The sequence below is a fragment of the Cetorhinus maximus genome, chromosome 7 (assembly GCF_964194155.1).
Source record: "Cetorhinus maximus chromosome 7, sCetMax3.hap1.1, whole genome shotgun sequence".
NCBI lineage: Eukaryota > Metazoa > Chordata > Chondrichthyes > Lamniformes > Cetorhinidae > Cetorhinus > Cetorhinus maximus.
The window spans coordinates 33,696,504-33,711,263 of record NC_135885.1 but is presented as its reverse complement, the minus strand read 5'-3'; the positions used below and the strand labels follow the sequence as shown (position 1 = coordinate 33,711,263).

The 14,760-nt window shown below is 42.5% G+C and overlaps 1 protein-coding gene across 2 annotated transcripts in view; it reads left to right on the top strand.

Annotated features, from left to right (window-relative positions):
• The window catches only part of nbeaa (neurobeachin a), a 1,012,857-nt gene that overhangs the window by 894,488 nt on the left and 103,609 nt on the right, over positions 1-14,760 (top strand). For both annotated transcript variants that reach the window (XM_078545316.1, XM_078545315.1), the window contains exon 47: positions 7,309-7,461. In XM_078545316.1, coding sequence (XP_078401442.1) covers positions 7,309-7,461 — 153 coding nt within the window. The remainder of the gene's footprint in view (positions 1-7,308; positions 7,462-14,760) is intronic.

The window sequence follows — 14,760 nt, the reverse complement described above, 5'->3', positions numbered from 1 at the left end:
GATAAAACTCGATGTAGCCATCCACACAAACTACCAGGACCATTTGTTTCCAAGACAGTGTATAAACAATCCTTCTCCCCAAGGACAATCCCACAGTGGAACAAGCTGCCAAAGGAAATAGTCACAGCCCCATCACTTGAAATCTTCAACACCCACCTCTAGATTATTTCCATTTATAAGTATTCATTATCAGGACTACCATATCAGCAGGTCACGTTTGGTTTAACTAGTGCTAACCATATAAATGTTGGTGGAATACAGATGTTAGTCTGGGATACTGAGACAACCAAAGCAGAAGCAGGCAGGCAGTGAGGGGCTTGAAGCCTGCCTGGAGCACTGCTCTCCGGGAGGCTGTCTCCAGTTGGCCTAGTTCTGCCATAGAGGACCTGTACAGCAACTGGAAAATCCCAGTTGGCTTCTGTATCTGACCGATTAAGGCCAATTCATTTCCCTTAACTGGATACCTGCCCCTCTGGTCCCGCATCTGGGAAAATGGCCTACTGGTATGCCCAGCATACCAGCCAGTGGCATGAATTTTCACACCACTGGCCTCTGCACTCACCCTGACATTGGGGCAGAAATTTTGCTCATGAAGTCAGCAAAAATAAATTTGAATATGGTATGTTTGCTGTATTCTCTCTTTGTTTTTTGCTCCAAATTGTTGGCTAAGAAATGTGACTGAACAAAGTTAATTAACATGGTTGTCATTAATAACATGGAATACAAACGAGCGAGGTACAGTATTATAATGGTTCTGCTGGTGTTGACTTAATGTTTGTCTCACTACAATAAAACACAGCAGGAATGGCACTTGTCCTCAATGTGTCATGTTGTTGTGGTTCAATCTAATGCTGGTTATTTTTGCCCAGGGCAGTTAATTAACCATTAATGACAAGTACTATTTTAAAATGCAGCTTTTGTTCCTTTAAGCCACTTTTTCTTACTATAGCCAACCTGGACCCAGTGAAGTTGCATTTCACACAACTCATTTAAAATAATGTCAATTGTGTCTGTCTGTTCTCTATGTAGTTTGGGGGGAAAAAATAGAACATTGCATACAAAAATGCATTAAAGCATGTATGTATACACATGTGTTTTGTATGATTATATGTGTTAGATTTACAGGTAATTTGGGATTCTGATCAAAAGAAATGTTTGATATATGATCTTCCAGGCCTCAAAATTGGTCAAGAATCTATGTTTTACAATCTTTCTTTATTAATCCTGGCCTCCTCCTGTGGTAATGAGAGCAAGCTGGGAAAAGAGTGGCTGTTAGTAAGATGACCTTTCAGGAAACAAGTCACCCGGAAAAGACCTTAGCTAGTCCAGTTGGCTTCACACTGATTTTTTAAAATGTAGTGACAAGCAAAGGAATCACTGTCCAGACTTCTTTTCTTTATTTAATAAAAACTGTTCAAAGTAGCCACTGTGTGTTCTCAAAAGGCTTTGCAGGCCTCACGAGTTTGACAAAATGCCATTAAACCAGAGTAAATTAATACAGTTAATGGGGAGGGTTTCTGAATGATTAGTCAGTCCATTTCCAGAATTAATGGACGCTAAGGGATCAAGAGCTAGAAAAGATGGTATTTTTAAAAGCATGCAGTGAATTACATTAGAAAAGTGGAAACGTATGTTTTGGATTTCATTTCACTGTGCAGCCATAATAACACTATGTTGCGATAACAGTGGAATGTAAACTTTACATAGGATGTGGTAAAAAAAAAAGTACAGTTTGATGAATTCAGTAGTAACAACTACCAGCTAACATCCCTTAAGTGTGGCTAAAGAGTCTGATGTGTCACTATCCAATAACTTATACTTGTTTAATAAACTTTACTTACATTTTATTTACCTCCTCCACCCCCAGCCTCCTTTCAAACTTAGAATTTTGGACAGTCAGCAGACTGAGCAGCCTTGTGTTATTAAAATCTCATGTTGGTATTACATAAGACTGTGTGCAGAATGTGTGCCTGAGCTGGAGTTTTGTCTTATTTCATACATCTTAGTTGTATTTTAACTAGAGCTATACCAAGGAATATACTTTTCTTACTAATAATGCAATTATATTACCTCCATTAATTTAAACAAGCCGTGCTTTGATACTATGTATTATAATAGTGGTAAATAAAGCATTTTTAGGAAGGCTAGAGAAAAATATCTTATGCCTAACAATTAAGAATGTCTTTTCTAGATCACATCCCTGACACATTACAGGGCTGAGGTATCAAATTTAATAGGTTACTTTCATGACTGTAGTGATTTTATTTTTGTATTATTATACCTCTGTGACCCTAGAAAAACCTATATAGAGTCAGATTTCAAGCCGAGTGTCATCTGTTTTGATCATGTTACACGTTGTAGTGCCTTAATGCTTGTAACGATGTAATCTGGTAAATTTAATCTGTTGTTAGGATTTGGGAAATCGGAGCTTCACGTTACTTGTTTTTAAAAGAGCTGAATAGTGTAGCAAGAGGTTTTCAAATTGTTTAATTCAAATAAGGATGACACAATTTGAGCAGTAAGAATTGTACTTAACCTTTGAACACTGAGGAAGTGCATAACCACTAAAGTCAAACAAGTGAAAGTACTGAAGTTAAGAGAGCGCAAATAAACAATACGTAAATAATTTATGATGTGATTAGTTAAATAGCTTGCAATAGATGACAGTGTGAGTTCTTCAGACTATCACAATTGCTCACAAAAAAATCCCATTTTTGGGTTTACCATTTGTCCACTTGAGTATCAAAGCAGCTTTTAGAATCCTGAAACCAGTGTTATGACTTTCCGTCAGAAAGCAAAAACGATTTCAAATGATTGTGTTGAGTAATGTGTGAAAACTTAAGCAGAAATTTTAGAAATTCTATAATGCCATTAAAAGAACAGATTTGAAAAATCTGCCTACTGAGTGTTAAAAGATATATGCACCAAGATTTCAATATTGGGACCGAAGGCATTAGGTTTCAAATTTTAAATTTTTTTTGTGTCTATAATAGGATAATTAAATGATTCTTCGATTGAGATATGCAATGAGGTTTTGACTGTTGTATAATTTATTCCTTGATACTTGATGTTAGAATATTTCCCAAATAAAACATAAGATTAAATATATTCAAGTTTTGAAACTTCACAAATATTAACATACATGCAATTACATAGCAAATTAAATCTCTTTACTGACTATTTAAACAGCTTAATGCCATTTTTAACAGGACAGATAAAAGAATTTCCAAGAACAACATAAATATAGCCACCATATAAATCTCCGTTTATTCTGAATTGTGGAATAGGTAAAACACAATGGCTGAGATTTTGTGATCTGTGGTGAAGTAAAGGCACTTACTGTTGACCTCAAAGAAAGCTGCCCACAAAGATCTAACGATCTCTGTGGTGTGGTTTTCCCTTTCCCAGTGGTACATTAAAACTGGAGCCAAGTCAAGGGAATGTCTTGGCATGCAGCAGCAGTGATGTCAGCAAGCAGCAGAGCAGCCATTTACACTGAAGTATTCACACACAGTAAACCCAGGAAGTTAAAAACACTTAATATCCTTCACTTTTGATTTATAAGACCATGAGACATAGGAGCAGAAGTAGCCCATTCAGCCCATCGAGGCTGCACCACCATTCAATGAGGTCATGGCTGATCTGATAATCCTCAACTCCACTTTTCTGCTTTTTCCCCTTGATTCCCCTAAGTTTTCAGATCATGAAATAAATGATTACAATTGTATTAAGGTAAAAGCTATAATAGAGATAAACTTTCAAAAATGAAAAAAAGTTTTAATTATGTGATTTATTTTATCATTATGGAGAAATTTAACATTCCATAAATATAAAATTATTATTTTTTGGCCAGCAAGAGTTAAGCATTAATTATGAATTTAGTACACTGTTTAAATGCCCAGTTACACTCCATTCAACCAGGTTTAACTTTTCAAGGTTTTTAACAGCAAGACTGAAAAGCTTAAGAGTGGACTTAGTTGATTTCCCATTGATTGCAGTCTGGGAGTTCCTCAATAGCGCACCCTCTGGAGAAGTATAGAATCACTGGCAGCAACTTCTGAATTTACATGTTATTTAGCACAAATGTAGAGTCTAGAAGTTGCTGTCCGCTGCAGTGAAGCAATGATTTCACTGCAAAGATGACAGTTTCATTATTATTACCATTGAAAAATATGGCCCATTTGTTTAATTCCTACACCAAATAATTATGAATGTTGGAATTATGTCGGGTAACCTAATTTTATCATCTTGCATCATAGTAAAATACTAAACCTTAATCTTACATCACTCTTTAGCAAGTTAATTTATCTCTTCTTAGATCCCTTTACATCATTTCCCAACTAACTAAGTAGATGGCTAATCATTTGCTAGCCTCTGCTATGCTGTTCTTTTGCTAACCACCAGGAGTATGCAAGGGTGGAAGGAGTGTCCACAGCTTTTAATCTTTTCCTCCATCCTCTCTAAGAAATTGTTTTATTCTTCACCTGACAGTTTATGCAATGTGGTAATGTCACACATCTTAATGAGACATTTTTGTTATCTATTCGTCCAATGTCAATGACATTGTTGAAATTACACCTAATAGAATTCAAGAGGAGCAAAAATCACTATTAACCCATTTTATGCCAAAGTAATCTTATCCTTTCCTGAGCATTTAAATGGTCAATTTTGCAGAATATGAACAATAAAAATTTCATTTTAAATTCTTGGTATCTTGGAGGTCTACAAAGATCAAGAAATTTATTCTGTGTTTTTTCCAGTACTAGACATAGGAACTTAAGCCAACATTTTTCCTGTGGTGGGTGGGCTGCGCAGGAGTGGGCAGGCAGGGAGCTACCTCAGGGAGATTGAATGAATATTAAAATAATTAAAGAATTGAGCTAAAAATTTGTTTAAACACATCCCCTCATGTGATTGTGTCACATGAGTGGGGACATGTTTTTATAGTTATGAAAATTAATTAATTTAATAAAAGCTTCAGGAAACCTCATCCTGCTCATTCTCAAGTGGCTCAATTGATTTCTTAATGGCCGTTTACATTTCGGCGGGTGCACAGCCGACTCTGCGCACCCACTGAACGAAATATCGCAATGATGTCGGGACGCATGCCCGACATCATTACGCATCATTTTATGCGTCGGCATGTTGGGCCCACCCCCGCACGCCAACCAGAAAATTCTGCCCTTAAATCATGAAATAATTTTTGCAATAAACATTTCTCCAGTTTAAGACCATACCCTATGCTTCATGAAACTGTTGTTGCAAAATATAAGATTCAAATTTACTTTTAACATTTTTAATGTAGCAGAAAAAGGGTGTGTATTACAGATGTCAGGCTGATTCATACAAGAGGGAACCAGGCTGAATGTTGAAAGTTCAGAGGGGAAGTGGTTAAAAAAAATAAGAGAAGCAAAGAGAGAATATGAGGAGCAAATAGCTGATAGCATAAAAGGAAATGCAAAAGCATATAAATAGTAAAAGGGTGGGAAAAGGAAGAATGATGCCAATTAGAGACCGAAAAGGGGCTTTTCACATGGAAGTAGAGGACATGGCTGAGGCACTAAATAAGAACATAAAACATAAGGAACAGGAGCAGGGGTAGGCCAGTTGGCCCCTCAAGCCTTCTCCACCATTTAATAAGATCATGGCTGATCTGATTGTGGCTTCATATCCATTTTCTTATCTGTCCCCCATAATATCTGACCCCCTTGTAGATCAAAATTTACCTAATTCAGCCTTGAATGTCTTCAATGGTCCAGTCTCCACTGCTCTCTGGGGTAGGGAATTCCAAAGGTTAGCAAGCTCTGAGAGTAGAAATTCGTCCTCATTGCATCTTAAATGTGAGATTCCTTATTCTGAAATGGGCCCCCTAGTTTTAGATTTCTCCATGAGGGGAAACATCCTCTCAGCAGTTATGCTGTCAAGCTCTCTCAGGATCTTATATGTTTCAGTAAGACCACCTCTCATGTAAACTCCAATGAATATAGGCCCAACCTGCTCAATCGTACCTCTTAAGATAACCCTTTCGACCCTGGGATCAACCTTGTGAACCTTCTCTGACCTGACTCCAATGCAAGTATATCCTTTAAATAAGGAGATCAAAACTGTATGCAGTATTCTATGTATTGTCTCACCAATGCCCTATACAGTTGTAGCAAGACTTCTCTCCTTTTATACTCCATTTCCCTTGCAATAAAGGCCATCATTCTAGTTGCCTTCCTAATTACTTGCTGTACATGCATGATGATTTTTTGTGATTCATGTACAAGTACACCCAGATCCCTCTGTGTGTGCATTGCTAATAAACAATTGATATTAAAATTTGTTGTACATTTTGAAACTGCATGCCTGTTAAAGCGCATGAAAAACGGCAGTTTATCCAATGGAGCAGTCATTTTACAAGAGTCAGATATCATTCTTCCATTCTATTAATGCGAACAAAATCCCCTGGATTCTTTGCTCAAATAGGAAGTTCAACATCAGAAACAGCAGTTTCTGAGTGCAATGCAAGTAGGGGACAGAAAGGCTTGTTTGCACTTTAAATGTAGATGATGTTAAACAAAGTTAGCTAACTTAATGCATAAATCTTTTACAGTTAAACACCAATAACAGGATGAGCATTTGCATTGAAAGTATTGGGCAGTATCATAAACCATAAGTGGTTCTCAAATGATTTATCATTACTTAAATCTTGAAATTAGATGATAGTCGTGAAATTATGCTGAGGTATTTATTATTATTAATATAGCATCTTAATTGAAACCTTGCGGCAATGCACATGGAGCCAAGACCAAATGCAGTATTCAATTCAAGCAGGGTGGGGTCTGAGGTTATCAATGGTGGGGCGGGCAGAATGGGTGGCAGGTCCATAAGCTCCATCAACCAGTGAGGGGAATACAAAGGATGTGAGGAAAAGCACAAAACTTCAATTACTGAGGAAAAGGTAACATCAGGCACCTATTATTATTTTGTTACATCAGCGCTATTTTTTCCATTGGAGATGGTAGGGATTTATAATTAATAGTCTGAGATTTAAAATACATAATTTGCAATTTAATACAATGTAACATAATATGCCTCATTGTACAAATCCATGTAGCAGGTAAGACAACTTGTTCTGTTATGCATAATTGTTATCATTTTAATTGTTATCATCTAATCCTCAGACTTGGTGTGCAACCCATCCTTGCCTAAAATAATGATAATTGTAATGATGAGGTTTGATAAAGAAATCTTGAATTTTGTTTCTCAACAGTTATTGATATGATAAAAAAAAGCTTTGTTGCCTTTTGTCTCTTTCGTAACCAGGAGCTAATCCCAGAATTCTACTATTTACCCGAAATGTTTGTGAACAGTAATAACTATAATCTTGGCATCCGAGAAGATGGAACTGTCGTTTCTGATGTTGAGCTTCCAATTTGGGCAAAGAAGCCAGAGGATTTTGTCCGTATAAACAGAATGGTAAGAGTGATATTTGATTCTTGTAAAATGACTGCTCCGTTGGATAAACTGCAAGTAGCTGTTTTTCCAAACTACATGTGGCTAGACATTTCCCAGAGACTTATTCATTTAACCTTATTAAAGCAGAGTATTCAATACTAACATGATTTTTGTCTGACCTCTATGATGTCACCAAAGGACAGAAGCAGTGAATGTCCCTGATAATGTTACATGATTGTTGGGTTCATCAATCATAATTTACCAGCTTTAAAAAGCTTCTCACAGATGTGCATCTGCAGTATTACTCAGCCATTCAATCCCAGCAGGCTTTTGCAGGGTGGTAACCATAAATAGAACACATTCAGCTTGTTGTTCAAGTATACTAAAGATGTGAATACGAAGGCGACTGAAGATAAGGGATTCTGGGATTTTTGCTATTAGTTTCAGTTTATCTTCCAAATTACAATATCCTCATTACCACTGTTTACTAATAATAATTCAGATTTTCAATATGATACAAAATCTAACTATTCATTTTTACTTGTGTTTTATTCAAGAAAACTTATTTAATAAAAACATTATTTTTGATCTGGTCAAAGAATTCTGTATAGTTGGGCAGACCAGACTCTCATCTAAACTGAATCCGTGGCTAGCTGCAGTTCTTTGCGTGACTTAACTCTGGGCTAGCTGCGTTCAGCTTGAGGTCAAAGTTCATTTGAACTGTGTTTGAAACTGTCAGAATGGAAGAAATGGTTATTAAGCAATTAAAAACATTTAGAGGTTATTATGGTTACAAAAATAAAGGGCAAAATTTTCCCATCCTGCCTGCAGCGGGTTTCGTGTCAGGCGAGCGTAGAATCTAGCAGGATCCAAAAAATCGGAAACCCGCCGGCATAAAAATAGTTTGCAATTCTCCCAATGTCAGGCTAATGGCGGGTCGGGTATCCATTTGCATTCATTACCATCTCATGAGTGTTCATTAAATTAGCTGCTCTCTGGAATCATATGCTGTGTTCCATTCTTACGCCGCGCCAGTGGGAAATCAAGTTGGTCTGAATCTCGTTTGAAAAAGAGTGGTGTGCACAGGTCAGACCTCACTTCATTCACGACTTCGAGGTGAGTACAACTTTCATAGCCTACCTGCCACCATACTGTGCCGGTCTCATTGTGATGCCAACGGAATGCCACACTGCTGGGGTTGCAGGGTTGTTCTGCTCCCAGTGGCTGCCTCCATAATCAGCTGTGCTCAGGAAGGGCTCAACATTCAGACAGAGACCAGTATTGCCACCGGGGCTTGGGGGTGAAGGGGTGTTCTGCTCCAGGTGGGTGTCACCGTTGTCAAGAAGGACACCGTGGTACTCAGACATGGTTGACCATTTAGAGACCAGCATTTCAACCGGGTTTGGGGTGGGGCAGGTAAGAATAACAAGCAAATGGGGGGCAAAGGGGCAGAAAGGTTTTACAATGGCTTGTGGGGGGGGAGGAGAAGCAGAAGGGAAACACATTGGGGCAAAGGGGCAGGAAGTCTTTGCAAGGGCTTGTTTGGGGGGTGAAGAGGTACACACGGGGGCAAAGGGGCAGGAAGGCTTTGCAAGGGCTTTGAGGCGGAGGGGGAACACTTGGGGCAGGAAGGTTTGGCCAGAGCTTGGGGGTGGCAATGGGGCATGATGGAAGGCAGAAGGGCAGGAAGGCTTTGCCAGGGAGTAGAGGAGGAGGGGGAACGATGGAAGGCAGAGGGGAGACTGAGGGGTAGGAAGCTGGAACTCAACAAGGGAAACTGAGACACTGGCAAACAAAGGGGTGAATGGGATGCCACATGTATGAATGGGAGAGGCTGCATGCAGACTCTAGAATAGGAAAGATGTGGGTTTGTTAGTGTGGCACAAGATGGTTGGGTTGAACGAAGACTCATAAGAGGGGGGTTGGGAAGGAAAACAGTGTTGTCTTCAGTCATGAGGGCAATGGGAAACTGTGAAAGTCAAAGTCCATGTTCTGGGGCTTGCAGTCAGGAGTCAGAGAGTAGACAGAGCCCTGGGGCTCCGTGGACAGGAGCTGGAGAGTAGAGACACTCCTGGGGCTCTGTGGACAGAGTCGGAGAGTAGAAACACTCCTGGGGCTCTGTGGACAGAGTCGGAGAGTAGAGACACTCCTGGGGCTCTGTGGACAGAGTCGGAGAGTAGAAACACTCCTGGGGCTCTGTGGACAGAGTCGGAGAGTAGAGACACTCCTGGGGCTCTGTGGACAGAGTCGGAGAGTAGAGACACTCCTGGGGCTCAGTGGACAGAGTCGGAGAGTAGAAACACTCCTGGGGCTCTGTGGACAGAATCGGAGAGTAGAGACACTCCTGGGGCTCTGTGGACAGAGTCGGACACTCCTGGGGCTCTGTGGACAGAGTGGGAGAGTAGAGACACTCCTGGGGCTCTGTGGACAGGAGTTGAAGAGTAGAGACAGTCCAAAGGCTCTGTGGACCTCACAGTCAAGAATCAGAGAGTTGAGACAGTCATGGAGTGCAGAGGGCCATGCTACAGGAGTAGTAATGGTGAGCACAGTGTACTCTAGCTCCAGGGAGGGGCAAGGGTTGTATGCTCAATAGGAATAAAGCACTGCTTGGTGTGCAGGGTGTTTTTACAGTTGCTGTCCATGGGCTTATCTATCTGTGTACTGGGCTGCAGATGGAATGGTAATGGTTATGGGAGGCATCTGCAGCTGTATTTGGGGAATACATAATAAAGTGGGGGGGGAGGGATGCAGTATGTGAAGCTTTCCTGCGGGGTGGCGGTGGGGTTCTCCTTGGTGGGTGACTGTGCACACAGCCTCTAGATGGAGAATGTAGAGGCCCAAGTGGGACGTGGGTATATCAGTAGTGATGCGCTCAGTGGGGAGGGTAGGAATGTTGGCCACAACAACCATGAGATCCAGTATTACTGGAGGAGGCTAGAGTTTAACAGGAGGGAGGCTTTACCTTCACATCATGAGGCTCCAGGTAGATTTCTGGACACAGAGAGTGAGAGAGGGAGTGTCGAAGCTGGTCTCAAAATATTAGTGCAGAGCCACCATCGTGCTCTATCGAAGTTATGGCACAGTTATAAATCAAAAATAGAAGCGATTCTGAACAGGAGGTATCTGAGGCATTGTGGGAGGAGTGCACTGCTGGACTAAGGGGCCCTTCCTAGGGGTGCACTCTAACTCGTTGGTGTCACAAAGGTAAACTGGAGTTTGATTAGAGAGAAAGGAGGAAGACCTCCTTGCGAAGATAGCCATTGGAAGCCAATGCTTTTTTCAGTGCTTTAACAGGGATATTCAGGAGTATATGGCTTAACACCACAGTCACTGCATCTCAACATTAACACACAGGAATATGAAATTTGGGAATGCAGGCAAATGTTAAGGAGGTACAGGTATAACATATATGGCATTCCATCAATGGAGGCCTGTCACGTGCTTTCCAGAATTGGCATTCATAACGGACCAAAGGGCATCCAGTCATTAGTCATGAGCAACCTATTGTTAATTAGCATGCAAGATCGGAGATTGGAGCACTGAGCTAGGTCAGGTCGCACATACAATTCAAACCTTCTCCAACCACTGAGAGATTCAGATGTTAAGTCTCAGGAATGGAATCTTGGTCACCTCAATGTGTGTGTTAGCACCTCAGATACAAGGCTGTATCAGCGACAAGGCAAGTAGGGCAGAAACCACTATAGACCATTACAGTTGCAATCGGTGGCGGAGTGTGAGCTTCACTATGTTGAGCTGTTCCTCATTAATCTGTTCAATCCTTCATTTGAGAGTGAAGGATAAGGCAATTATGGATCCAGGGCTCAATGCTGCCTTTTTGAGGGTTCTTATTCAATGGAGGAGAAGGAGGGAGAGACAACACCAAACACAGCTCCAGAAGGAGGCCCCGCTTGAGGTCCAGGGTCAAGAGGAGCCACAGCAACAACATGAGGGTCAGAAGAAGAGACCCAGATAATGGAGGTGACTCACCAGACCTAGGGTATACTGAAGAAGACTCTCCTATTTACAAATAAGTGAGAGACAATGCCACACACATCTGTGCGTGTCCCGAGCTCTGGTAGATCTGCCACATTCTTCGTGAAGACCTAATGCCCCATGGAGTGGGAGGCTATCCCCTCCAGTGGCTTTAAAGGTGACCACTGTGCTCAATTTCTTTCACATTGGCTCTTTCCAGGGATCCATAGGAGATCTGTGTGGCATCTCGCAGCCTGCCACATATAGATGCATCAAGTAGGTCTCAGATGCCCTCTACAGCAAGGCACATCACTATGTGAGGTTTGCTCTCGACAAAGATAGCCAGGCTGCGAGATTCAATGGTTTTGCACTTATCTCTGGCTTCCCAAGAGTGTAGGGTGCAATTAACTGTACCCATGTGGCTTTAAGGGCTCCATGGCAGTAGCCAGTGATGTTTATCAACCGAAAAGACTATCATCCTATCAATGTTCAACTGGTGTGTAATCATCGAAAGCACATAATGCATGTTTGTGCCAGGTTCCCTGGGAATTGCCATGACTCCTACATCCTGAGTCACTCCCAGGCCCCTCGGATTTTCAAAGGACCTGGACGTCTGCAAGGGTGGCTGCTTGGGGATAAGGGGTACCCACTGAAATGCTGGCTGATGACACCGGTACGCCAGTCTCAGAGTCATTCAGAGGAGAGGTACACTGCAGCTCACAGCTCCATGCAGTCCCTAATCGAACAGACCATTGGAATTCTGAAGATGTGCTTCAGATGTTTGGACCACTCAGGTGGTGCACTATACAGTACAGTACCAATAGGGTTTCATGCATCATCGTTGTGCGTTGCGCCCTTCACAACCTGGCACTGCAAAGAGGTGATCCCTTGCCAGAGGGTGAAATGGAGGAGGATGAGAGCTCCTCGGAGGATGAACCTCAAGAGGGTGATGAGGGCCAGTTTGAACGCGATGATGCCAGAGAGGAAGCAAGACGTGGGTGACATGCCCATGCCACTTTAATTGTGACCAGATTCCAGGAGGAATAAAGTGAAGACAAGGGGAGATGGCTACATTTCTCCTGGCCCTGAATGCCATTCCATTTCATTGAAAGGGATATCCAACCTGTCACAGTTAATGCTAGTTAAGTATTCACACTTGCATTTTCTAGCATCATGATTCACCAGGCCATGATCTCTAAGAAGGTCAATGGTGCCCTCTGTATGTGCTCACTCTGGGAATTGAGACTCCACTCAACAACGAGAACACTGTGAAAAACCACTTGAAGCAGTCGTTGCCACATAAATGAGAAACTACAATGGCGAGTGAAATGAGGACGTGGTTGTGGATTTCCTCCTCCTGTCCATGTCTTGCTCTTTGGCACTTCCACTGAGGAGACACAACTGCCATTATTCCCTCAAGGCTGCTGAGCTGCCCTCACACAATGGTGTTTCATGAGGAATATGGGTTACGATTCCAATAAAGATTTTAACACATCTCCCTGACATCACACAAGGAAACTATCTTCAGTGAGACTGACATCATGTGAATGTGAATCTCTCAGAGGGACACTATCACTGATTCTGAGGATGGCTAAACCTCGGAATAAGAGAATTCAAAAGTATATAATCACAATGTCTTCAATTGACCAAGCCATTCATTTAAACATCTAATGTATTTAAAGAAACATAATATTTTTACAGCAGTAGCACACCTGTGACCCAAGACTAATTTCAATATTTGCTCATTTTCCCAACCCTACCTGGGTGCAGCCCCGACATCTGCAGCAGAGGTAGAGGCAGCCTGATGACTGCTACGTCCTGATGCCTGTGATGACTTTGGCATACGCCCTCTGGCGGGCTAAGGCCTAGAGAGCCCCAGCTTGGTAAGGGTCTCCTGCTCAGGCGCAGATGCACCCTTCTCAGCCTGAGCAGCTGGGAGCGGAAGGGGTTACAGGCAGAGGGGATTCTGAGTGGCTGGTGTGTCTGGCTGACACTCATCCTCTCTGTGGGTGCTCAAGGGCCCTGCCCTGACTCCTTGAGGGGAAGGTGCACCTCGAGGGAGGTCAGGGTGCTTCATCCCCTTCTCGCCTACACATTGAAGGTGCCCACCAGGGTGTGTGGCCATGGAGCCCAGGGCTGAGCACAAATCCGGCAAAACCTACGGACTAAGATGTCCATGGTGGTCGTCAACCTTCTCATGGTGACCTCAATGTGCTCGCATGTCAGAGCCACAACATCAGACAGAATGCAGATGGTCTTCTCCATCTTTTGCTGTATTCTGCTGAGTCACTGCCGAATCACTGCCTGATGTTCTGCCAACTGTTGTTGCATCTCCAGTATTGAGTTGCCAGCTGCTTACAGAGGCTCATTGTCTGACTTGGACTGAGCGGGTGGCTGGTCTCTAGCAGCCCTCCAAGTGCCAGAGACCTGGGCTGTCCCTGCTTCTGACTGCTGTGGGGACGTGTCAATGAGGCGTTCTCCAGTAGGTGAGCCTGAGCCTAATCTAGAACTATGCCCCATGGAGGTATGTGTCTCTGCACTGGTTGAGAGTGCAAGTGAGCGCTGTGACGGTTTTTCCTCAGCTTCCTCTTCGGTCATGGTCTGTGGGCTGGGACCTATGGTGGGCAATCTTGTGCGCCTCGATCTGTTGGTGCCTGTAAGAGAGAGAAGAGACTTTTAGTTAATGAGCATGCTGTTTACGAAATTGCATGTCACGCACTGTGATTGTCAGGATGTGATGAACTGATGGAGGTGTGATCCGTGCTAGGTTGCTGAGACAATCCAATCTCCCCTTCCCCACAGGATCAATCCCTGTCTTTCCCAGCAATCTCAGCGGTATCCTCCTCAAATTCCGTAAGGGTTACATTGTTGACCGTCCCTCCCCTGGTCTGGGATCTTTCCCTTCTGTTGTGGGCAATCTTGCCCTGCATGAAGACAGCAAAAAGGCATATGATGAGAAGGGATGGAGCAGAGATTGGGAAAGATGCATGCCCCCTGTTTGTGGTGAGCCCTCCCCAGAAAGGGCTGAGGATGGAATGTCAGCAGCATGATAGATGGAATGTCAGCAGCATGATAGATGGAATGTCAGCAGCATGATAGATGGATTGGTGGTGATGTGAAAGATTCAGTGAGACAATCAGTGGTGATGTGTGTCTCCCGTTAATGGTTGTGTGAGATCCCTGAAGAGAGTAGCCCTTTGATTACATGATGCCATGATGCGAATTTGGTATTGGAGGGAATTGAAGGATGACTTTGGTGGGTCAGTTGAGATCATTCATCCTCTTCCTACACTGGATGGCGTTTCGAACATATGAAATAGGAGCAGCAGTTGGCCAGTCGGCCCCTCAA